Source organism: Stomoxys calcitrans, chromosome 1 (genome assembly GCF_963082655.1).
Source record: "Stomoxys calcitrans chromosome 1, idStoCalc2.1, whole genome shotgun sequence".
In the NCBI taxonomy this organism is placed as follows: Eukaryota; Metazoa; Arthropoda; class Insecta; order Diptera; family Muscidae; genus Stomoxys; species Stomoxys calcitrans.
The window spans coordinates 74,251,548-74,277,666 of NC_081552.1; the positions used below are offsets into that span (position 1 = coordinate 74,251,548).

The window sequence follows — 26,119 nt, forward strand, 5'->3', positions numbered from 1 at the left end:
CTAATAGCGCTCAAAACTATCCAACACCTTCACAGCAAAGGTAATCACCGCGTTCACCACTTTGTGGTACCACGAAATGAATTCAAAGCCAAACAAAACGAAACGACTACAACTTTTGGACAAGGAAATCCATCAGCAGAAGGGGGGAAATCGTTTTGAACAAAGAAACAATGACCTTGTCGCGGTGATATGCGGGCATGAGGCAGTGGTAAATGGAAAAGTGACACCGAAAAAGAAATGAATTTCATTAATCCCCCGCCTCCCACGCATTATAGGCACACAAGTACTACGTTGTGGGGGTGTCCCTGACTGACTGATTATCTGTCTTGCAATGGCCCCAAAGAAATTCCAAACAAGACAACCAGCCAGCCAGTGGCTCCAAAACATACCTGCCAACAATCAGGTTTACCTTTTCGTTTTTCTCTTGGAAAAAAAAAACAAGGCAAAACACCACAACACAAGCAGTTGGATGACAATCGCCTCAAGTATTGTACTTTCGTTTGAAATCAATTTTCATTTCAACAGTAAACAAAATAAATTTCATACAAAACACCATAGGAACATGTAAATTATTATAGGGGCAGCCAGGAATTTTATGGCAGTAAATCGACCAATCTGGTTTTATTTGTATCATGGAATATTTTCGTGCGGCGGAATGACTATTTCGACTTACCTTATAATTAATATCTTGCACATTATCCAGACTGCAGTCGTACATTTCGTCTGTTGTATCACAGTTGGAACTACGACCAGATGAGTTGAAACTCGATGATCTGTAGAGTTGACTGAAAATAAAACAAAAGAAATGGAAGAGAGTAGAGAAGAAATCATATTAACAAATGTGATATATTTAAGAAATTTGTATTCCCAACAGTTATTAAAATTTTGTTTCAACAAAAAATTGTGTCAAAATTTCATTTCCATGGGAAATTTTGTCAACATTTCATTTCTATATGGGTTTTGGGCCTATATGGGCCTGCCAATCAGTGACTTGGCCCAAAAAATATATTTCCGATTCGTGTTCTATCAGATTCGTATTTTACTCGCAAGTATCTTTCATTTGAGTCCCATATTGCCATGCTCAATAAATATGTCCGATTTTGGGGTGTTTTGGGCTAGGGTGGTCCCCTTAACACTTGGCCCTAAAATTGGATATTGAATGCGTATTCTACTCTTAACTCCTTTCATTTGAATCCCATATTTTGGTGATTGGTCGATGCATAAATATTCGGTGGATTTTGTTGGTGGGACGGCCCCCCTAGGCACCTCATCCCCAAATTTGGATACCAAATTTTAGTTTTTAAGTTGCTATTAGAGGGCACACAAAATTTCGCTTAAATCGCACCACCCATCTCCGAGATCTGGTGTTTTTGAACATAATTGTAAGGGGGAGGGTCCGCCCCCCCCCCCCCCCCCCCCCCTTCAGATATCAAAAAAATTAAGTACCCTATTTTCACCATGGGTTCATAGTGCACCATCTGTGAAAATGTTAAGAAAATCAGTTCAGCCATTTTTAAGTCTTTACGAAACACAAAATCAAACAAACCGACAAACAAAAATTCATTTTTATAAATAAGCCTCGCTGAGCAGGGCCCGCTTTGCTGCGCCCGATAATGCTATGTTAGAGCGCAGTACTCTTCATTTGGAAATATCTGCTTAATTTCAATTGAAAATGTGTTCGAATTTTCCTCTGGATTTTTCTACACTTAAATATCTGCATTGGTCAGTAAAAGTATTGTTCGGGTGAGTGGTGGACCCCCAGAAACTTGGCCTCAAAAGTGGAATTCAATTTCGTGCTCTACTCCCAAAGATATTTCATTTAGGATCCATATTGTCATGGTCGGTAAATATGTCCAATATGAGGGGTTTTTTTTGGGGGGTGGGGTGACCCACAAAACGCTTAGTCGCGAAATTGGATATCCGACTCGTTTTCTACTTCCAAATACCTCTTATTTTAGCCCGATATTGCCATGGTCGGTAAATATATCCGATTTAGGGGTATGATTTGTCAAAATTTCATTTCTATAGGACTTTTTTTCAAAATTTCATTTCTATAGGAAATTTTGTCAAAATTTCATTTCTAAAGGAAATTTTTTCAAATTTTCCTTTCTATAGGAAATTTTGTCAAAATTTCATTGGTACAGAAAATTTCATTTCTATAGGGTTTCCTTTCTATAGGAAATTTTGTCAAAATTTCATTTCTATTCGAAATTTTGTCCAAATTTCATTTCCAGAAGAAGTTTTGTGAAAATTTCATTTCCAGAAGAAATTTTGCCAAAATGTCGATACAAAAGAAAATTTTTAAATTTTTCACTTATACTACAAGAAATGTTGTCAAGTTTTATGTCTATAGAAACCGTCAAAATTTAATATATATATAAAAATTTTTCAAAATTTGGTTACTTTAGAATATTTTTTCAAAATTTTTGTTTGGTTAAAAGTTTTATCTGGCTGTGAAATGACAGCCTAAACTGATAATAATTGCTAGCTCCAGTTGCTAAAGTAGTGAAATTTGGAGACTTTTTTTTATTAAAATTGAAATATTAAAAAACATGAACCGATTGGGCTCCTACAACCAAACCCAATCGACCTACATAACCAAATAGTATACATATTTGAAATACTTCGAGGGGCTGTTACTCGTTCAAAGGTTTAGGTACTTAAGCAAAGCCATCAATGAATAAGGTATAACGTCATTCACAATTGAAACAAAGTGTTCATGTTTCCGCTAAGCATTTTCATGCATTATTGTGACTGCACAAGTAATGCATAGTCTTAGTTCATACAAAAACCCGAAATGTATTGTGAATGTCTTTTTTCTTTCGTCATTGCGGAATAATGAACAGTGGACAAAAAAAACCATCCATATGGTTAGTGTCTTTGATGTAGTTAACCACAGTTTGGGAAGCATTGCAATAGGTTAAATCATCAGTGTTGCCACTGCCATTTTAACGCATTTTTTAAGAGATTCGTTGGTGCAAAACTTTATATGAGGAAAACCCAACGAGAATTTATGCAAAGACTATATCTAGTCTGTAAAACCCCGTTTACATTGTTCATTAAATCCGAAATTATGGCTGACTTCAACTGATTTTATAAAGCGAAAACATTTAATGGAGCCATTTAAACAGGTTTTTTGATGATTAGTGTAAAAGTGCTTTAAGGTTTCATTCTAGACAGGATGAAACAATGCGATTGAATAATTCCAATGTCAATCGGTTACACGAATCGGGCACGAACTTTCTAATAAGGAACATGGGACACTTCTTCTATAGCAACGTTTGCCTTCCGATTCAAGTTTAAATAAAGCAATTGGCGATATGACGGACCTTATGTAATAAAGCCCCAAACTGAAAATGAAATAAAGACCCAAAAATGGGGCTTTATTTAATTTTTTATTTTTTTATTTTTCAATTTGGCTTATATATAACTGGACAGGCCCGCTCCTCAACGCCTTCTTTCACTCTGTTATTTTTTCTGAGCCCTATACGGCCACGCCAGGAAATAAGTCCTATTTGAGGATACGGCCTTTCAGATATTTCGCGCCAATTTGGATATTATATTGGTGCTCTTCTCCCAAATACCATTCATTGGAGCCGTATACTGCTATGTTCGGTACATATGTGCGGTATGGGGGTGTTTTTGAAAGTGAGGCGAATCCGGATAAATCAGATTCGTGCTCTGGTCTCAAATACCTTTCATTTGAGTCCCATATTGTCATTATTGGATTTTACACCATTTGGCTGGTGGCTTTGGAGGTGGGGCGGCCCCCTTGATATCCCACCCACCTCCGAGATCTGGCGTTTTTGCATATAGTGTAAGGAAAGGGTCAACCCACTAAAGTTTGGATGTTACATCTTCTTCATTCTCTTGGATTTGGTGGTGGATTGGGGTAGCCAAACTCTTTGCCCCAACAGTGGATATCTGATTCATACTCCATTCCAGAAAATCACATTGGAGCTACATATTGCTATAGTCGGTATATATGTGTGGAGTTTATGAGGTGAGGCGCCCCTGAAACACTTTGCCACGAAACAGACACAGATTTGAGCCCCTTTTTGCCATAATCCACAAATATGTCCAGATTGAGGGGTATGCATGGTGGGGCGGCCACCCACGTATTTACAAACAAACAACAAATTTTGCCAACAAATATCAGCATCGTGCTCTACTCTCAAATTTCTTTAATTTGAGTCTCAATTGACATTGGTTTAGGGGGAGTTTATGGGTTGGCACGACCCCCAAACATTTGTCCTCAAACTTGGATATTATTTATCGCCATAGTAGGCAATCATGATCGTTTTGAAGGGCGTTTAGAGGCGGACTCTGAAGTAATATCAGCATCGTGCTAGAGCACGATTTTTTATGAGCCCCATAATGTCAAGCATTTTGAAGGAGGTTATCACGATATTCACAGCTAGGGGGTCTCGTTCAGATTCACATTAATTAATTTTTTTGTATTGGTTATCTTTATTCGAAATCATATTTCAAAGCGACCACTTGGAATACTACATTCTTAAAGATCCGCAGGTCCTCCTGTATCCATCCCAATCTGAGAGTAAAAAGCGTACTCTACTACCAAAAAAAGCTTTTATTTCTGTCCTATTCTATCCTGATCGGCCTTCATATATTATTCATATATTATTCTTAATTCCTTTTTTTTTGGGTAGGATAGGGGGAGGGGGATTGCCCTCTGACACGTCCTTTCATTTGAGTTCAATATATTCACGGTCATCCTACATTACAGTTTGGCGTTGCATATATTGGGAGGAGAGGGTCGCTCCCCCCCCCCCCCCCCCCCACGCTATAGACCAAACGACAATATATTTGAGTCTTTTATTGTCGCGATCTACTGTCCTGCGGAATGGTAGGACGTGACGCAGATACTTGAATGCTTATACCAACATTGGATTCAAAATATTCTGTCATAGATCTTTCTTTTAATTGACATATTATCCCGATCGAACTACACGTCCTATTGAAGCGTATTTAGTGGGTGGGCTGGTCACAGACTCTGTCCTAATTGTGCATATCAACTACCAAAGATGTTTCATTCGATACCCATTTTGTGACATTGGACACTTATGGCAATTTTGGGGGTAGACACCTTGGACCAAATTCTTAAAATAAATTCCAAATATCATTCGTTTGTACATATATTGTCTCAATCGGTAAATATGTCCTGTTCAGGGGTTTTGGGGAGTGGGGAGGCGTCTCAGGCACCAAGGAATAAATTATTATATCAGCATTTCACTCTACCTTTAAATAGCTTTCATTTGGTATCGATATTGTCCGAATCGGTAAATTTGTCCTGCTGAGGGGTCTTGGGGGTGGATAGGGCCCTCAGGCAGCAAAAAAAAATTTTTTTTGTCAGATTTGTATTCTACTTTTAAATAACTTTCATTTGATCCCCAAAGTGTAGTATTGGGTGGTGTTTTTGGGGTTGGGGCCCCCCGACACTTAGGGTAACATTTTAATGCCATGTTCGTACTCTACTCTTAAATACCTTTCATTTGATACCTATATTGCCCAAAGCGGTGAAAGTGTCCTCTTGGGGCTTTTTTTGTGGGTGGGGGACCCCCCGAAAATTAAGAGTGAAATTTGTATACCAAATTCGTACTCTACTCTTAAATACCTTTAATTTGATACCCATATTGTCCCAATCGGTACACATGTCCGTTCGGTTGGGTTTTGGGATGGGGCGTCCCCCCAGGTTATTTGACCCCAAAATTGTTGACCAATTTCGTGTTTTTGGGCTACCATTAGGTGGCCTACAACATTTCGATTAAATCGGTGCACCCATCTCCGAGATCTGACATTTTTGAAAATTGGGTTAAGGGGGAGAGTCCGCCCCGGGGCTCAAACTCCACCATCTGTGAACATTTCATGAAAATCGGTACGCATACGCGTACGCGTACAATATTGGCACGCAAATTTCGTCTTCCCTTATGCTTATTTGTTTCTTGTATAAAAGATTGGGCACCATTCCAAAGTACTGTGAAAAACTGATTTAATGAATTCAGCCGCGACGCTCGCCCAGAGTCGAATTCCGTAAAGGTCGCCCAAAACGGCCGTTGTGCCAGAGAACATTGATGCCGTGCCTGAACTTATCATGCGAGATCATCATGTGGCATTCCTTGGGCGATATTACATGAACACCTTGCAGTAAAAAAGGTTTGTTCTCGTTGGATTCCACACAACTAGACAGTCGCTCAAAAAGTACTCGTGTGGATTAGAGCGAAGAAAGGTTGAAAAAATACGATCGTGGTTCTTCCAAATACGTTGTTACTGTTGGCGAATCGTGGATCTATGCATATGAGCCCGAAACAAAACCGCAATCGACCTGGTGGATCTTCGAAGACGGGCCAAATCCTACGAAAGTTGTTCGTGAAAGAAGAACTTCTAAGCAATGTTTTCTTCAGCATGTCGCCTGTTTCTTTGTCATGTGGCAACTGCTCCGCTTGAGCAATGTCGGACGCTTAAATCTGAAAGGTAACCACAATTTGACTGCCTGAAGTCAAACACATCTCACACATCAGCTCAAACCAGCACACAGTGGGAGTAAATCGAAAAAAAAAAACTAGTAACAAATATGCAGTGTGAGAACAAATATGCAGTGTGAAATTTGGAATGGTTGGTGCTGAGGTATTAGCGAGATCGTGTGCAATTTCAGGGCCCTTAGTTGCCCGGGCGCTTTTGGTAGGCTCCAAAAGTTGGTCACCTCGCTATTTCGAAAATTTGTTGGGCTTTATGGCTTATGATCACAGATCGTCTGATATGGACCATACGCGGTTCGGATACCGGAAGGGCTAGTGCAACGCCACGTTTCAAATTTATAGCAAAAAATGGTCTGATCTGAAATGCTGCACATAATTGACACCCCAACTGACAAAACGGATACAGACCACTGTGCACCAATATATAGAAAAATAATAAAAAACAAGTAAAAAGCCTTAAGTTCGGCCGGGCCGAACTTTGGATACCCACCACCTCGGGTATATATGTAAACAACCTTGCGTCAAAATGAAGCAAAAAATGCAAGCCTTATGCCTCATAGCAGCTATATCCAAATATGTTCCGATTTGAACCAAATACTAATAAGTACGAGTCATTGTTCAATTGTGTATAACAAAATATTGAGTCTTTTTAGTAAAATAAACCGATCTGAGCCATAAACGACTCGGATGTCAAAAAGCCTAACATAAGTCACTACATCAAATTTCAGGGAAATCGGATTATAAATGCGCCTTTTATGGGGCCAAGACTTTAAATCGAGATATCGGTCTATATGGCAGCCGATTTAGGCCAAGTTTCAGAAAAATGTCGAAGAGTTTCACACAACTCACAGTCCCAAATTTTGGCGAAATCGTACAAAAAATGGCCTTTTATGGCTCAAAACCTTATATCGAGAGATCGGTCTATATGGCAGCTATATCCAAATCTGGACCGATCTGAGCCAAATTGAAGAAGGGCCTAACACAACTCACTGTCCCAAATATCGGCGGCATCGGGCAATAAATGCGCATTTTATGGGTCCAAAACCTTAAATCGAAAGATCGGTCTATATGACAGCTATATTCAAATCTGGACCGATCTGAGGCAAATTGAAGAAGGATGTCGAAGGGCCTAACACAACCCACTGACCCAAATTTCGGCGACATCGGACAAAAAATGCGCCTTTTATGGGCAAAAAACCTTAAATTGAGATATCGGTCTATATGGCAGCTATATCCAAATCTCAAAACATCAGAGCCAAATTGAAGAAAAATATCGAAGGGCCTAACACAACTCACTGTCCCAAATTTCAGCAAAATCGGATAATAAATGTGGATTTTATGGGGCTAAGACCTTAAATCGGCGGTTCGGTCTATATGGCAGCTATATCCAAATATGGACCGATCTGGGCCAAATTAACGAAGGATATCGAAGGGCCTAACATAACTCACTGTCCCAAATTTCAGCAAAATCGGATAATAAATGTGGCTTTTATTGGCCTAAGACCCTAAATCGGCGGATCGGTCTATGTTGAATGCTGTTGAAGCGTTCAATAACCATGTTTGGATGTTGTCTCAATCGGAGTGAAAAAATCTTGTTGGAGGATGATCCGAAAAAAACATTAAACCCATTGTTGATGATCAAAATTTACACTTTCATTACTAGTCCAGAAATTTATATTCCAGGCCTCGTATAGCCATTATGGATCCATGCCTTGACACAGCTAAACCAATCACAGTATATAAAAAAAATATTCATAGAACTTTCCAAAACCAACCCTTGGTGGGGGGCATACGAGTATAAGATTCGAGTCGGATTAATTTATTACACTTTTACTTAGTTTTAATTTAAATTTTTATTTTCTTAACCAGACTTCTACATCCATTATTCTATATTGATGGATATTTAATTACGAAATTAATAAAAATAAACGGAAAAAATTTCAACTTACGTGGCTAAGGCATTGGAGCCTAATTGCCTTCGACCGGAGCTAAAAGTAGTTAAAAAAATTAAAAAAATTAAATTCAGATATAAAAAATATGTTTTAAAAATTTTAAACATTTAATATATATGCATCTTTAAAAATATGTTTTTTTTAAGGTGGTTATTACAAAATTCAATCCACGTTGATAATTAATTAACTTCTTTAACATATTTCTATTCACCAAAATAATAATTTTTTATTTATATCAACGCCTAAAAGTATGCAAAATTTTTCGGTTAAGTTTTAAGTTAATATTTCGTAAAGTTATTTGTTACAGGCTTGTAGTAGACACAATAAAGCCATCATTTGGAAAACAAATACTCCATAGAATTTTTGTTAAGTCCAGCTTAGGCTAGGAAGTAATGGTAATTAACACATTTTGCTAAAAAAAATGTCTTTAGAAAATTAAAATGCATAGTACCATATGTTATACTCTTCAAATTAAAAAATGGAACATGAACTCGATTAAAAAATGCTTTAAATTGTTTTAATACTCCGATTTGCTTGTTTATATTTCCCCCCGCGCTATATGAAAATTGATTACCATTACCATCAACATTTCGATATGTTTTTTTGGTTATATTAAAAATGTTCCTCATCTTTTTCTGCCTTTTGGGCAATAAACCACATTTTTCGTAAACAGTCAGTGTAGTTTTTGTCTGCTTTCTTCCTCTATTGGCAAATTTAGGATAGACTATAACATAACTGAATCAAGCAACGAAAAAACACCAAAACATCAATTGCCACTGCTGCATTCCCCAGCATTGAAAACAAAATAAAAAACTAGTAAAAGCATGCCAAGTTCGGCCGGGCCGAATCTTGGGAACCCACCACCATGGTTTCTGCTAAGAATTTATACAAAATAAATTTAGTTGAAAGGCATACATTTATCGTACATATGAAGCCTCTGTCAAACCATCAAAAATTAAAGCTGAGCTCAAGACGTCAAATCCGGAGATCGGTTTATATTGGAGCTATACCAAGTTATAGATCGATTTGGATTGTACTTCACACAGTTGCGGCTTGTAAGAACTCAAGAAGTCAAATCCGGAGATCGGTTTATATGGGAACTATATTTGGTTATAGATCGATTTGGACCGTACTTGGCAGAGCTGATTAACGTCATTACAGAACACCATATGCAATTCAATTTCAGCCAAATCGGACAAAAATTGCGGCTTCCAGGGGCTCAAGAAGTTAAATCGGGAGATGTGAGCTATATCTAAATCTGAAATGCTATGACCCATTAGCAATCCCCAATGACTTACATCGATAGTGAGTATATGTGGAAAATCTCAAGCGGCAAGCTCTACGCGTTCGACCGCTATCGTGATTTCGACAGACGGACGGACGGACGGACATGGACATCAAGAACACATATACTTTATGGGGTCTTAGACGATTATTTGGAGGTGTTACAAACGGAATGACTAGGTTAATATACGCCCATCCTATGGTGGCGGATATAACAACGATAGTATTAGAATTGAGAATAGCAGATGAACCAAAAACACAGCAACCCAAAATGACGTCATTGTGACAAAGAGCATTAATAAGGCAAAAATCACCAATCACTAAATAATTCTAATGGTAACATCTGTTTGAGGGATGTGCTGAAAATAAACGCACTTGAAAAATGAACTAATTTTGTATGTCAAGAATGTATGGTACGAAAATAAGTTGTTTTTAAGACAATGGGGTTAAGTGGGGGATTTCCGGGGTATCTTAAGAAATACAAGATCTTTTAATTTAATCAAATGTTTTTTTTTTCTTTTTATCGAATAAATAAAACAGAAAAACTACGTACAAAGTCGATTTGATAGCAGTGTTGCCACTCAAGAATATTATATCCCACCAAAATTAAAGAAAAAACCTACCGAGCCCGACTAAAAACTACCAAATGTTCTAAAGCCAAAATGGGTGTCTATTATTTAGAGTTCACTATCTAGGGTTGGCCATTTTATCATTCCAATTGCAATGAACAACCGTGCGCAGCTCTAATGAGTCCATAAATGCGCATTTACTATCCATTTTCATAGTTAATAGTTAACTGCATGGGCCCCTCAAAATCTGAGGATGAATCAAAACTGACGGTATTTCTATGTAGCTAAAATATAGGCATTTAACTCACAATAGGCACATTTCTTGCCAAAAATGTACGAAATTCTGAAGAAATCCCTTGACACTCGTACCAGTTACAGTTAACAACAGAACTTACAAACTTTTTCTCCAAAAATTTTAAACAGTGAGACTCCATGTTAAGATATTTGACCCCCTCAACATGGTTATATTCTGCACGAATATACAGAAAAAACAGGAAGTTAAATAATTTTGACCTATTCTCGCCGACTTTTTATACCCACAACAATAGGGGGTATGCTAATGCCAATAGTCATTCCGTTTGCAACACCTCGAAATCATGCTCTGCGGCCCCATAACGTATGCATATTTTTGCTCGGTTCGATATTCTGAGTCGACCTTGCCATGTTCTTTCGTGAGAGTGGAAATCACCAGAGCGGTCAAAGGCATAAATTTAACCGCTTGAAATTTTGCACAGATACCTCTTATTGATATAGGTCATTGAGGATTGGAAATGAGTCATATCCGTTCAGATTTGGATGTAGCTCCCTTACAAACTGATGTCTGGAGGCCGCGATTGTTATAAGATGTGGCATATTGGAATATTTTTTTATAATTTCCAACATACGTCGTATGTACGGTACAAATCAGTCGATAACCTGATAGAGTTCCCACAAAAACCGATCTCCAGATTTGAATTTTTGAGCTCCTGAATGCCGCTATTTGTAGTCCGATTGAGCAAAAATTTTACACAAAGTTTTCTGCAACGACTTCTAGCAATCGTGTCAAGTATGGCCCGAATCATTTTATAACTTAGTATAGGTAAGGTTGGGTTGGTTGAAAAGAGGAGAAGAGATATTAATCCATATGGGTAATCGGCTTGTTGTGCGCTCTAAAAACTAAACAGTAACTTGAAAAAGAATTTCTAAGTTAGTAATTGTTTTCTCTACCACTTTCCCAAGTTGGTTCATTTCTGGTATTGTGTCACCACCTAAGTATCGGTGTCTAGTATCTCTAGCCGCGAAAGCCGGGCAATGACATAGGAAATGTTCGTTCCATCATCTTCCCCACATGATATCACTTGCTGCACCGATTTTGCGTAAGTGAGCTCGTAGTTCAATATGTCCCGCCATGATACCAAAATCTATATTGACTTCCTTCTTGCTTCCTTTCTTTAATAGCCTCGTCCTCTCACGATCCGGATCACCCCATAGGATTTTCGCCGTCCTACCGACTGTATCGCTGTTCCACGCGCCCTTAACTCGGACAGCGTCGACTCGAAAGGCTTGGGGTAACCAAGTTTATTGACGGCAGTTCAATGGCCTTCACCGCCAAATCGTCTGCTCTTTCTTTGCCCCTTACTGCGTTATGACTTGGCACTCAAACGATGCGGATTTGGCCATCCTCAGAGAAGGCGTTAATCTCCTTCTTACACAGCAAGCAAGTGATCGGCCGGATCTCCGCCTGCAGGACCGTATTATGGTCAGGCAGTCTAAAACAGATCTCAGTCCCTGTGTTGTCAATGTAAACCCCCAGGCCCACTCTGTCCTCTACTTTTGAGCCATCCGTGTAACATGATCTTCCAGATGGCAATACTAGGGTTCATTTTGAGCTCCTGAAAGCTCCAATTGTAAACCGATTTGGCTTAAATTTTGCACATAGTGGTTTGTTACAATTTCCAACATCCAAGTTAAGCATTGTTTAAATCAGTCTATAACCTGGTATAGTTCCCAACCAACCGATCCCCCGATAAGCCGTCCGACCCTTACAAACTTAAATTTTGAAAAAACCTACAAAAAATTTAGGTCAGCCTACCAACCTACCAAGAGAGTAGAAACCTACCAAAAACGGCAAAACTGTTTGGTAGACAACAAGTTTTTGATATGATTACTATGGAAATTTCAGTCAAATATTTGATCCAACTTGTTTTATCATTTTTGTCCCAAATATGGCAAATTTGTACATTCAAAAGGTAGAGGGGGCTCTACGATCTCAACTGGAGAACGCTTCTTCGGCATGGGAGGAAGTATCCAAGCGTTGCAAAGAAGTCGAGTTTGTTGGGACCACTCTGTGGACGATCGCGGGTGGCTGCTCCGTCGCCCTTGTTGTAGTCGGAGAGCGCTGGCAAGAAGGTTGCAACTTTCCCGCCACAGCTGGAGATCGAAGACAGCTGATTGTGGTAGCTCGTCTGATAAGGGGGGCTACCGGACGTTTCGGTGGAGTTGGCTCTCCTAGCCACAAGGGGGCGCAATTCTCATCCGATTTGACTGAAATTGTGCATTAAGAGTTTTATTATGACTTCCAGAAACTGTGCTAAGCATGTTTCAAATCGGTTTATAACCTGATATAGCTGCCATATAAACCGATCTGGGACCTTGACTTCTCAAGCCTTTAGAGGACGCTTATCCGATTTGACTGAAATTTTGTACAACGGCTTCTCCCTTGATCTTCAACATACGTGTTCAATATGGTCTGAGGCGATCTACAGCCTGATACAACTTTCATATAAACCGATCTCCCGATTATGCTTCTTGAGCACCTACAAGGCGCAATTTGTATCCGAATGGACTGAAATATTACCCACTTCTACTGTCTTGTCTTTAACATTCAATTCATTTATGGTCCGAATCGTACTATAACTTGATATAGCTCCAATAGCATAACAATTCTTATCCATTATCCTTTGTTTGCCTAAAAAGAGATACCGCCCAAAAAACTCGACAGATACGATCCTTGGTGGAGGGTATATGAGAGATTCGGCCTTGCCAAACTTAGCGCGCTCTTACTTGTTTTTTTTTTATACCCTCCACCATAGGATGGGGGGTATACTAATTTCGTCATTCCGTTTGTAACTACTCGAAATATTCGTCTGAGACCCCATAAAGTATGTATATTCTTGATCGTCGCGACATTTTATGCCGATCTAGCCATGTCCGTCCGTCTGTCTGTCGAAAGCACGCTAACTTCCGAAGGAGTAAAGGTAGCCGCTTGAAATTTTACACAAATACTTTTTGTAAATGGGCTATATCGGTCCATGTTTTAAAATAGCTGCCATATAAACGGATCTTGGGTCTTGACTTCTTGAGTCTCTAGAGTGCGCAATTTTCATCCGATTGGAATGAAATTTTGCACGACGTGTTTTGTTATGATATCCAACAACTGTGCCAAGTGTGGTTCAAATCGGTTCATAACCTGATATAGCTGTCATATAAACAGATCTGGGGACTTGACTTCTTGAGCTTCTAGAGTGCGCAATTCCTATCCGATTTGGCTGAAATTTTGCGTGGCGTATTTTATTCTTACTTTCAACAACTGTGTCAAAAAAGGTTCAAATCGGTTCATAACCTCATATAGCTGCCATATAAACCGATCTTGGGTCTTGACTTCTTGAGCCTCTAGAGGTCGCAATTATTTTCCGATTTGTCTGAAATTTTGTGCGACGGATCCTCTCGTGACCATCAACATACGTGTTTATTATGGTCTGAATCGGTCTATAGCCCGATGCAGCTCCCATATAAATCGATCTCTCTATTTTACTTCTTAATCCCCCAAAGGGCGCAATTCTTATTCCAATTGGCTGACATATTGCACAGGTCTCCAACATATAATTTAATTGTGACCCAAACCGGACCATATCTTGATATCGCTCTAATAGCAGAGCAAATCTTTTCTTATATCCTTTTTTTGCCTAAGAAGAGATGCCGGGAAAAGAACTCGACAAATGCGATCCATGGTGGAGGGTATATAAGATTCGGCCCGGCCGATCTTAGCACTCTTTTACTTGTTTTTATTAACTATTTCAATAATACTTCCATATACAATATAAACAAAAACAGTTCAAAGCTCCAAATATTACACATGGTAATTAGCAATTTATCAGTATCTCAAAGAATCAAAAATCCCAAGAAATTTCTTAATTAACTGTTTTTGTATGTCATCCTATTGCTAATATTTCCCCAGCCAACATCGTTTGCATACCATCCAAGTGGGACAAACTACGTTATTTAACCTAATTTAGCCCACTACAATCAAAAAAAAAAAAAAAAAAAAAAACAGAATTCAATGAATGAAATGTGTATTTATTTTTCTCCTTCTCAAACTATCCAAAAAAAAAAACTCAATCTCAGACAATAACGTGCGATAGAAAAACAAGTGGGTCGCAAGCAATTCATTGTATGCACCTGGGACGCAAAAGGAATAGAATTGCGACAGTGTATGACGCCTTTGGGACTTAGCCGAAATACTTATATGGAATTCCCATGAGGTTTTTGTCTATAAAGCCGCTATTACACGTCATGTAGTTGCCTCATGACACGTCATTTAAAATGCTTGCCAAAATTGTCAATACTACACTTAAAAAATGTTTGCTAAAACAGCAGTAATATTCTGAAATTAGCAAACATTTCGGCCAGCTAATTCAGTAAACAAAATCTGCTGTATAAAGTATAAAAAAATAGGTTTATTGGACGACAATGACAAAATGAGAATCGAATGAAAGGTATTGGGGAGTAGATTACGAATATGGTCCGGAAGGAGCAATAGGCTATATAAGTTTTTGATATCGCAAGGGGGGCGGACCCTCTTACTTACCCCAAAAGTACCACCCAAAACTAAAAGTGGACCGATTGAGACAATATGGGACTTAAATGAAAGGTATTCAAGAGTAGAGTACGATTTCCATATTGCAAATTGAGTCCAAGTGATTTGGGGGCCGCCCCGACCCCAAAACCCTCCAAATTGGTTTATTGGACGATAATGACAATATGGGGCACGAATGAAAGGTATTCGCGAGTAGATTATTAATATGGTCAGGAAGGAGGTATAGGCTATGTAATTTGTTGATGTTCGAAGGGGGCGAATCCTCCCCCGTTACCACAAAAACGCCACCAAAATCAAAAGTTTACCGATAGAGGCAATATGGGTATCAAATGAAAGATATTGGAGAGTAGAAAACGAATGTGGTATAAAACTTGGGTTCAAGTATCCAAATAGACCTATTGGCCGTATATATCAATATAGGACTCAAATGAAAGGTATTTGGGAGTAGACTACGAATATGAAATAAGAATGAGCTCCAAGTAATTGATAGTCGCCCCATCCCCGAGAAGCTCCTCAAATGGGAATACTACTCAATCATAGCTTGATGAAACTCAAATGATAGGCATTTGAGAGCAGATTACGAATATGACATAAAACTTTGTGTCCAAGAACCTAGGAGGCTGTATACACCAATCATGGCAATATGAGGTAAAATTAAAGGTATAACGTTGTGTACTGCGAATCTGATATCATTATTCTGCTCATATATCTAGCGGACCCCCTCACCCCAAACCAGTCGATCAATTATAATGACCGAACGGGACACTGTGTGATTTAATTAATGTGTAAGTCGACATAGCCCCGAAATTATAAAATTCAACGTGAAAGCAGGAGTTGCAAACCTTTTATGGGCCTAAGACCCTAAATCGGAGGATCGGTCTATATGGCAGCTATATCCAAATCTGAACCGATCAGGGCCAAATTGAAGAAAGATGTCGAAGTGCCTTAGACAACTCACTGTCCCAAATTTCAGTGAAATCGGATAATAAATGTGGCTTTTATGGGCCTACGACCCTAAATCTGGACCGATCTGAGCTAAATTGTCGAAGTATTTTGAAAATCGGATAATAAATGTGGCTTTTATGGGCCTAAGACCCTAAATCGGCCGATCGCTCTATATGGGGGCTATATCAAGATATAGTCCGATACAGCCCATCTTCAAACTTTACCTGCTTATGAACAAAAAAAAAGAATCCGTGCAAAATTTCAGCTCAATATCTCTATTTTTAAAGACTGTAGCGTGATTTCAACAGACAGACGGACGGATATGGCTAGATCGTCTTAGATTTTTACGCTGATCAAGAATATATATACCTTATAGGGTCGGAAATGGATATTTCGATGTGTTGCAAACGGAATGACAAAATGAATATACCCCCATCCTTCGGTGGTTGGCATATAAAAAGACTAAATGATGACTATTTAATAGGTAGTCATATGGTATGGTGGTTGTCTATGAATGACTATTCATGGACAACCACCATACCATATGATCCACTCTAAGCGAGTAGTACTAACATTTAAATTAGCGTCATCTGGCAGTCTTCAACTGATATTGTTTGATCCAATTGGATTTAGTTGATCCAATTAAAAACATGCCAACATGAACAGAGAGGGCTGAGTGGTAAAAATTAATCATCAGCATGTATCTTTGTTATGACAACCTATTGGTCCTTTGAATAAAGAAAAATAAAATATAGGAACATAGGAAGGGTCTAAAAGTAAAAAATTTGGTATCAAATTCTGGGGTGGGATGACTAGCAGAGCCGCCCACCCCCAAAACCCGGCAAAACGGATGTATAGACCAACCACTACAATATGGGACTCAAATTAAAGGCATTTGAGAGTAGAAAACGAATCTGATATCCAATTGCGTAACTACAATAAGTGTTTCGTGGGTCCCCCCTCAAATCGGACATATTTACCGATCATGGCAATATGGATCTTAAATGAAAAATCTTTGGGAATAGAGCACGAAATTGACTTTCACTTTTGGGACCAAGTGTCTGGGAACCACTACATCCCAAGAAGGACTTTTACTGACCATTGCAATTTAAATAATAGGTACTTGAGTGTAGAAAAATCCATAGGAAAATTGGAATACATTTTCAACTACAATTACGCAGAAATCTTCAAATTTAGAGTACTTCTCTCCAACATAGCATAATCGGGCGCAGCACAGCGGGCCGGGCTAAGCTAGTCTTATATATAAAATTGAATTTATGTTTGTCGGTTTGTTTTTTTGTTTGTTCCGTATAGACTCAAAAACGGCTGAACCGATTACCTTGAAATTTTCAAAGATTGTGTCTGGAAGGAAACATAGGCTATAAAATTTTTTGATATCGGAAGGGGGCGGACCCTCACCCTTACGCCGAAAGTTCTACCCAAAAATAAAAGTGGAGCGATCGGGACAATATGGGATCCAAATGAAAGGTATTCAAGAGTAGAGTACGAATTTCATAATAAAAGTTGGGTCCAAGTACCTGGGGTGCCGCCCCAGCCCAAAAACCCTAAAAATAGGCTTATTTGACGATCATGATAATATGGGACTCAAATGAAAGGTTTTCGAGAATAGATTACGAATATAGTCAGGAAGAAGAAATATGCTTTATAATTTGTTGAAAAGCGAAAGGGGGCGGACCCTCCCCGTTACCCTAAAAATACCACCCAAAATCACAAATGGACCGATAAAGACAATATAAATATCAAATGAAAGGTATTAAAAAGTAGAATACGAATATGATATTAAAAATTGGGTCCAAGTATTCAGGAAGTCGCCCTTACCCCAAAATGTCAAAAAACAGGCAAATTGTTCGTCCATATCAATATGGGGCTTAAATGAAAGGTTTCCGGGAGTAGATTACGAATCTGGCATACAAAATCAGATCGAAGTGTAGGGGGTCTCCCCACCCCCCAAAAACTCCCCAAATGGGCATATGACCCATCGTGACATCGTGAAATGAAAACATATTAAATTTTGGGTCCAAGTACCCAACTTAAAAACTCCTCTAAACAGCAATATTCGACGTTCCTATCAATATGGGACGCAAATGAAAAGTATGCGGCAGTAGATTACAAATATGGCGTAAAAAATTAGGTCCAAGTAATAGGACGTCTCACCCCTAAATACCCCCAAATGGCAATGCGGAGCTCAAATCAGCGAGATTTGGGAGTAAAGAATGAATTTGAAATCTATTTTTAGGGCAAAGTGCCAGTGGCCTCCCCAGCCTCAAAACACCCTCCAAACGGTTCATACTTACCGACCATGACAAAATGGGGTTCAAATTAAAGGGATTTGGGAGTGGACACAATTTTGATATCCATATTTGAATCGAAATGTCTCCCCTAAAAAGCACTTCTTACTACCCTAATTTCAAAAATACCAGATATCGGAGATTGGTAATGCGATTAGTACGAAATTTTTCTTCTACTATCCCTTTCGTAGTTAAGCTGCAGTCATTTTCAGCAAACAACAGACTTTTCAACCGTAAGCCTGTTGCTCTAAAATCGCAGAACTACTGTTGTAATAGCAGAACTTCTGCTACAATAGCAGCAAAATTAACTACTAACAGTCAGCAGACAGTGTTTGCTATTTTCAGCAAACTTTTTTCCATGAGTGTATCATAAGACACCTACATACCGTGTAATAGAGCCTTAACAAGCAGGCTTTGTGTGCTTTGGTTGTTTTTTTGTGTGGGGTGTGTTCTTTGGCAGTCCAATTGGCCAAATTTAATTATTTCTCTTTAAATGATGAAAGTCAGAAACACATGTTGATATGTTTATCGTCTGTTTTATAGTTGCCTTTCACACATTATTTTTTTGGTTTGTTTGTTGTTTTGCAGTTTCGCTTTTTTGCACTTTCATTGACAGCAATGGTGATGGTGTTTGTGAATGTAGACAATTGAATAGGAAGCCGGCAAATAAACTGGAAAATGTTGCTTATAAAGCATATTCCGACAATGTCTAATCTCAAGCTTAAGGAAACACACAAATTTGATAGTTGCCAACAAGTTTAACAAATACAATAAATAGCAAAAACGGAACATACTCAAATCACATCACATCAATTCGAAGAGATTCAGATTAAGTAAAAATTGAGGAAGTTCGGTGTTGTTTCTCAAAATACGAGTAAAAGGCTACTTTGCAGCATCGTATACCAAAGAATTATCAGTGAAAGTATCTAAACAATAAATTCAAAGTGGAATGGTATAGACAATAATAATATTAGATGTTGAAAACAAAGTTCTCACTTTGAGAATTGAAAATATTTCTGACTTAAACTTGTTCTATCTTAGGGTTAGGTTTAAGTGCCAGCCTGAAGTTGGACTAACTTGATGGTTTTGATCATTGTGATACCACAGCAGCGATAGACCAAAGCCGTTGGTAGAAATCGAATCCAAGACCTTCTTGATACTTATGTTACACTAGGTTGGATAAGGTTTATGTGGCAGTCTGCCATCAGTCTCTCTTAAACGTTTTCGCAACCTTCAATCTGTCAGCGTCAGCGTCCGATCGGAAAGTGACCTGCCATGACGCACACAACGACTGAGACATCTGTTCTAGCCAGCGACAGCCAAATGCCATTAAAATTTGAAGCCTCTTGGCAGGCCCCTAAAGTCGGCATTTCGAAAAATTGTTCAGGCTGCCAAATATTCAATTGGGGTTCGATTTTCAGAATACTTTCCATTAAATTTTTTTTATACCCTCCACCACAGGATGGGGGGTATATTAATTTCGACATTCTGTTTGTAACTACTCGAAATATTCGTCTGAGACCCCATAAAGTATATATATTCTTGATCGTCTGTCCGTCCGTCTGTCTGTCGAAAGCACGCTAACTACCGAAGGAGTAAGGCTAGCCGCTTGAAATTTTGCACAAATACTTCTTATTAGTGTAGGTCGGTTGGTATTGTAAATGGGCCATATCGGTCCATGTTTTGATATAGCTGCCATATAAACCGATCTTGGGTCTTGACTTCTTGAGTCTCTAGAAGACGCAATTCTTATCCGATTGGAATGAAATTTTGCACGACGTGTTTTGTTATGATATCCAACAACTGTGCCAAGCATGCTTCAAATCGGTCCCTAACCTGATATAGCTGCCATATAAACCGACCTTGGGTCTTGACTTCTTGAGCCTCTAGAGTGCGCAATTCTTAACCGATTGGAATGAATTTTTGCACGAAGTATTTATTTTGATATTCAACAACTGTGCCAAGTATGGTTGAAATCGGTTCATAACTTGGCATAGCTGCCATATAAACCGATCTGGGATTTTGACTTCTTGAGCCTCTAGAGGCCGCAATTATTATCCGATTTGCCTGAAATTTTGTACGACGGATCCTCTAATGACCATCAACATAAGTGGTTATTATGGTCTGAATCAGTCTATAGCCCGATAGAGCTCCCATATAAATCGAACTCTCTATTTTACTTCTTGAGCCCCCAAAGGGCGCAATTCTTATTCCAATTGGCTGACATATTACACAGGTCTCCAACATATAATTTAATTGTGGTCCAAACCGGACTATATCTTGATATCGCTCTAATAGCAGAGAAAATCTTTTCTTATATCCTTTTTTGCCTAAGAAGAGATGCCGGGAAAAGAACTCGACAAATGCGATCCATGGTAGAGGGTATATAAGATTCGGCCCGGGCGAACTTAGCACGCTTTTACTTGTTTTTTTTTTTTTTAATTTTGGCCGATATTGGCTTGCTTAAACACATTAATTTTTTCTTTATCTTTTGTAAAGAGGATATATATCATGGGAATTGTAAGTCAAGTTTAAACAAGATATGTCAACTAAAAAGGGCGCAATATGTAAATACTTTAAAATGGGCAATTTTTTTTTATTGGAAAAACCCCTCGAGCTCTCAAAATGCAAAGCCCATTCGTGCTTATGTTTTTATACCCCCCACTATAGGATAGGGGTATGCTAATTTCGTCATTCCCTTTGTAACACTTTGAAATAACCTCCTAAACCACATAAAGTATATAGCTTCTTGATCGTCGATCTAGCCCTGCCCGTCCGTCTGTGGAAAGCACGCTAACTTTCGAGGGAGCAAAGCTAGGCCCTTGAAATTTTGCACAAATACTTCTTATTCGTGAAGATCGGTTGAGATTGTAAATGGGCCAAATCGGATCACATTTTGGTATATCTGCCATATACACCGATCTCGGATCTTGACTTCTTGAGGGTGCAATTTTATCCGATTTTGCTGAAATTTTGCACGTTGCGTTTCGTTATGACTTCCAACATCAGTGCCAAGTGTGGTTTAAATCGGTCTATAACTTGATATGGCTACCATAAAAATCGATCTCCCGATTTGACTCCTTGAGCCTCTAGAAAGCGCATTTACCGCCCGATTTGATTGAAATTTTGCACAGCGACTTTTTCTATCACACTTAACATACGTGCCAACTATGGTCTAAAACGGTGTATAACCTGATATAGCGTCCATATAAACCGATTTGACTGAAATTTTGCACAGTAACTGTCTCTTTAACCTCTAGCATACGTGCTAGGTTAGGTAAGTTAAAGTGGCAATCCGCCATCAGACTCACTTACACGTTTTCGTCCATTGTGAGGCCACAGAAACAGAAGAAGGAAGATGCCTTCCAGTTCTCACCGTTGAACCATCCAGATCGCTTTAAAAAGCCCAATAATTTGCGAATGTTCACATCCGCTAAATCAGACAAGTTCTCAAAAAAATAAGAACTTAAAGTGGAACTCCTTCTGACTGCCAGTGCGGGACACACATACAGTAGATGTTCTATAGTCTCTTCTTCCTCGACGTCCTCACAGCTTCGGCAAAAGTTGTTACTGGCCAGTTCCAGTTCCCCTAGAAGGTGTACGGTAGTTCCTAGAGTCGCAAGCTCGTCCGCTTTACCATTTACTGGGATTGCTCTGTGGCCCGGCACCCGGAACAGGTGAATATTGAACTTTTCTGCCATCTCTTTGAGAGATCTGCGAAAGTGGAGGGCGGTTTTTGAATTCAGAAATAGTTGTCGTAATGACATTATATCTTAGCCATTCCACCACTTATTTAACGGCAAGGATCTCCGCTTGATGCACACTGCAGTGGTCGGGTAACCTTCTCGAAATGGCCAGTTCTAGATCTTTAGAGTACACCCCAAAGCCCACCTGGTCGTCTAGTTTGGAACCATCCGCATTGCAGTTTATGTAACTTCTACAATATTAACAGGAATATCATAGTTCCAATCGGTTCTATCAGGAATAGTGGTACAGTACTTTTTATCAAAAAGCGATACAGGCAGGTTGTAATCCACACTACTTGGAACATCGGACATTGTATTAACACAGTGTCCGAAGCCGCCACATGACCAAAGAGAAAGCTCCCTAAGCCTCACAGCAGTAGTTGCAGTAATTCGTTTCGCCACAATATCCAGAGGCATTAGGTGTAGCATTAAATTTAGTGCATCAGATGGTGTCGTCCTCAATGAGACTGTGATGCACAAACAAGCCATCCTTTGGATCCGGTTGAGTATTGAACAGTTGGAACATTGGAGGCCACCGTAGCGCCGAGGTTAGCATGTCCGCATATGACGCTGAACGCTTGGGTTTGAATCCTGCCGAAACCATCAGAAAAAAATTTTCAGCGGTGGTTTTCCCCTCTTAATGCTGGTAACATGTGCGAGGTACTATGCCATCTAAAACTTCTCTCCTTTTTATAACTCGGTTATAAAAAGGAGACCCATTATCATTGAGCTTAAACTTGAATCGGACTTCACTCATTCATATGTGAGAAGTTTACCCCTGTTCCTTAGTGGAATGTTCATGGGCAAAATTTGCAATTTGTATTGAACAGTAGGTGTACTTTTGAAACGGCGTCCACTATACCACAACACCATATAGCACTATAGGTCAGACTACTGCAATATAAACCCAATGCATGACACGCATTCTAAAACCCCAACTTTTGCCAACGGCTCTCTTGCAGGTATATAAGGCGGGAATCGCCTTTCTTGCCCTTTTCAGAATGTTGGATTTGAAGTGCAATTTCCTGTCCAGAAAAACACCCAGGTATTTTGCGCTTTCAGTAAATGGAACATTCTCTGCTCTCAAGGAGACAGGTAACTTGAATCTCCTGTTGAAGGAACTACTTCTGTCTTGCACGGATTTACAACTAGACCACTTTTGGTAGCCCACTTTGCTGTGGCACATAGGGCTTCCTGAAGTATTTATATCTGTAAGAGTGCTGGGAATCTTTCCCCTAACGGCAATTGCCACGCCATCAGCATCAAGTGACCACTTTTTCACATTTTTCTTCCAGAGACAATAATATATTGTTAATGGCTATGTTCCAAAGTAGAGGAGACAGCATACCTCCTTGAGGCAAAGCACCTTCAATGTCAAGAAATGCTACCATTGTATATTCCTCTTATCAGTCTTTTAGACGTTCCACTCGTGCAGTGCCTTTGTGGCTTTCACCGTGTTGAAGAGTTTTCTGCAGCCCTTCCTTAGACAAACCAGTTTTTGGCTTAGCTCTAGAACATGCTGACACAAGCGAGTCATTCAGGGCCTTCGAGATCCGCTTGACCATTATGTCTGTGTCCTTCGCAGATTCCACTTTCTTTTTTTGGTATAGAAGGGATAGCCGTGCAGAATATATGCCCAAATGTATCCTAATTCCGCCATATTTCTGTATATCCGAGGAAACATATCTGCATTCTCTCCAAGGCTGAAACTAATGTAAGAATGATCCGAGAGGTTGTGGCCATCCAACACTTACCAGTCGCATATCCTTTCGCTTATATCCTTCGATACAAAGATAACATTAAGTACCTCCTGCCTGTTTCTGGTAAGAAAGGTCGGTTTATTTCCTTTAATACAAATCGCCAGATTGCAACTTATAATATATTCGATAAGCAGCTACTACAACACCCCTTTCGTTGACATCCGAACTTTCCCATATCTGGTAAGGAGCCTTAGCATCACTTCCCACAATGAGGCTCTTTTTCCCTGAAGAAGCGACTTCAACCAGCAGCTTAAGGCTTGAAGGCGGCATCGCAAAATCCTGTGCCATATATAGGGAAGCCAGCCAGCAATGAAAATTATTAATTTCAAGGCAGGCCACTATTGAATTTTCAGTGCTTAGCGACGGAATATGAAAAACGTCTTTGTAACAAACCAGGCTCTAGTCTCCCATTCCGCATATCGCCGAAGCGGTCTTACAGTGGTGGAGATTTATTCGCAGAAATCGGACCATTATTAGGATTCAGAATTTCCACCACTGTTGACTTAGCCTTGTCTTCTGAGTCTGCAAGGAGTTCATCTTCACAAGATTCGTTCGATTTTATCATGATCAGTTTCCTTGTCCATCCAAGGGAAGTTGAGAAGCATTGGTACCACTCTTCCTCAGGACACTGGACAGATGCTTCACTAGCTGCTGCTGTCCAATTACCTTTTGAGTTCCATCCTACCCTGCTGGCGCACACCTTGAACCCAATCCAAACGCTGGCCCACTCATACGGGGCTTGTCGTATCCCGTTTCGATGCCTTCGCCTCCTGTTTTGATCGTGGCAGGGGAAATTTCAGTCTCCTGCAATCTGCCGGACTTAAGAAATGTGGTTGATAGTATCTAAGCCAAATGTTCAGCAACAGCTGCGAAGTCACACCGCTTCTATATACCTTCAGTCTCAATTTGTTGAATCCGTAGGATACAACTCCTTCAGTCTGCGAAACGGCCGGAGTTTAGTACGAATACTGCATGTCTCCGGCCGCAGTCAGTTTTATCCAATTTACCTATCTTCCAGTCGGCGGTTGAAAGATTGAGATTACAGTCCCTTAGTCCCAAGGATTCCCTCAGGATTTGAGGGAATCCTTGGTATCCATTCATGTGCCAATGGTCGGGAAAAAATATCTTCTTTCCTGACTAAATTCAGTGTTGCGTCGGCCAGATCTCCCCAATCATTTATATGATTAACGTTGATCCCCAGCCTGCATCGTCACAAACTAGAGGAGGCCCAGGCCATTCCGCAAGGACATCGAACTGTACAGATTGCAGCCGACTGACTATCCCACTCCAATTGCTCCTTGGCATGCAGTCCTGTTATTCTCCCTTGTCGAAAACTACCATCACAAAACTGTCCCTAGAGACATTAGAAAAAGTTCTTGGACCCATCTTACTATTGTTCGCCTTAGTTTTTTTGGGCGTGAGATGGTCTCCGGGTGACCGCAGGCATCTGGCTGACTGCGGTACCGTTTCCGAATCTTGACGTGAAGCCCTTCAGGTAGCCTGTGCAGCGAATCTTCGAGCTCAATTAAAGGAGTCTTTCTGTTTATCGGTGAGAGTTTTGGATCATTTGCACCAGCTTTCCAAATAACCTGAGAGCGATGCGCTTATTATTCTCCGTCACCTCATAGAGCGTATTGGTTTGCTAATGAAGACCGGTGGCCTAGGCAAAGATGTCCTCAAGACTCAGTGTCTTCGTCAAAAGCATCTGCAGACCAGTCGTTTGTCTGCTAGTGGAGCCTGGCTCATTCGCTCTACCAGACTACAAGAGCGCAGAGATTAGCACGACCCTGAACGCGATAAAAATTTTCAGCGGTGGTTTTCCCCTCCTAAGGTTGGCGACATTTTTGAGGTACGCACTGAGGCACGCCATTCGGACTCGGCTATGAAAAGTAGGCCGCTTAAACTTGAATCGGACAGCACTCACTGATATGTGAGAAGTTTGCCCCTGTTCCTTAATGGAGTGTTCATGGACAAATTTGCATTTGCTCCACTCAACGGTTCAAACAAGTGTGTCGATGGTCCAAATTACAGTGAAATCAGATGGAAAATGCGGTATGTAAAAGTGTTAGAGGGTGATCGGTTTCTATGAGAGTTATTTCAAGATTAAGTCCGATATAGCCCATAATTGAACTTAACTTGCCCATGGGCAATATGAGACAATTCCCTGCTCCATAGCTTCGTGTTGTGACTGGAGCGTTCTAA

The 26,119-nt window shown here is 39.8% G+C and overlaps 1 protein-coding gene across 4 annotated transcripts in view; it reads right to left on the reverse strand.

The window, feature by feature from the left end:
• LOC106092346 (rab11 family-interacting protein 4B) overlaps window positions 1-26,119 on the reverse strand; it is a 416,788-nt gene that overhangs the window by 138,864 nt on the left and 251,805 nt on the right. For all 4 annotated transcript variants that reach the window (XM_059370577.1, XM_059370581.1, XM_059370596.1 and 1 more), the window contains 2 exons: window positions 8,447-8,485; window positions 674-785 (listed from right to left, as the gene is read on the reverse strand). In XM_059370577.1, coding sequence (XP_059226560.1) covers window positions 674-785; window positions 8,447-8,485 — 151 coding nt within the window. The remainder of the gene's footprint in view (window positions 1-673; window positions 786-8,446; window positions 8,486-26,119) is intronic.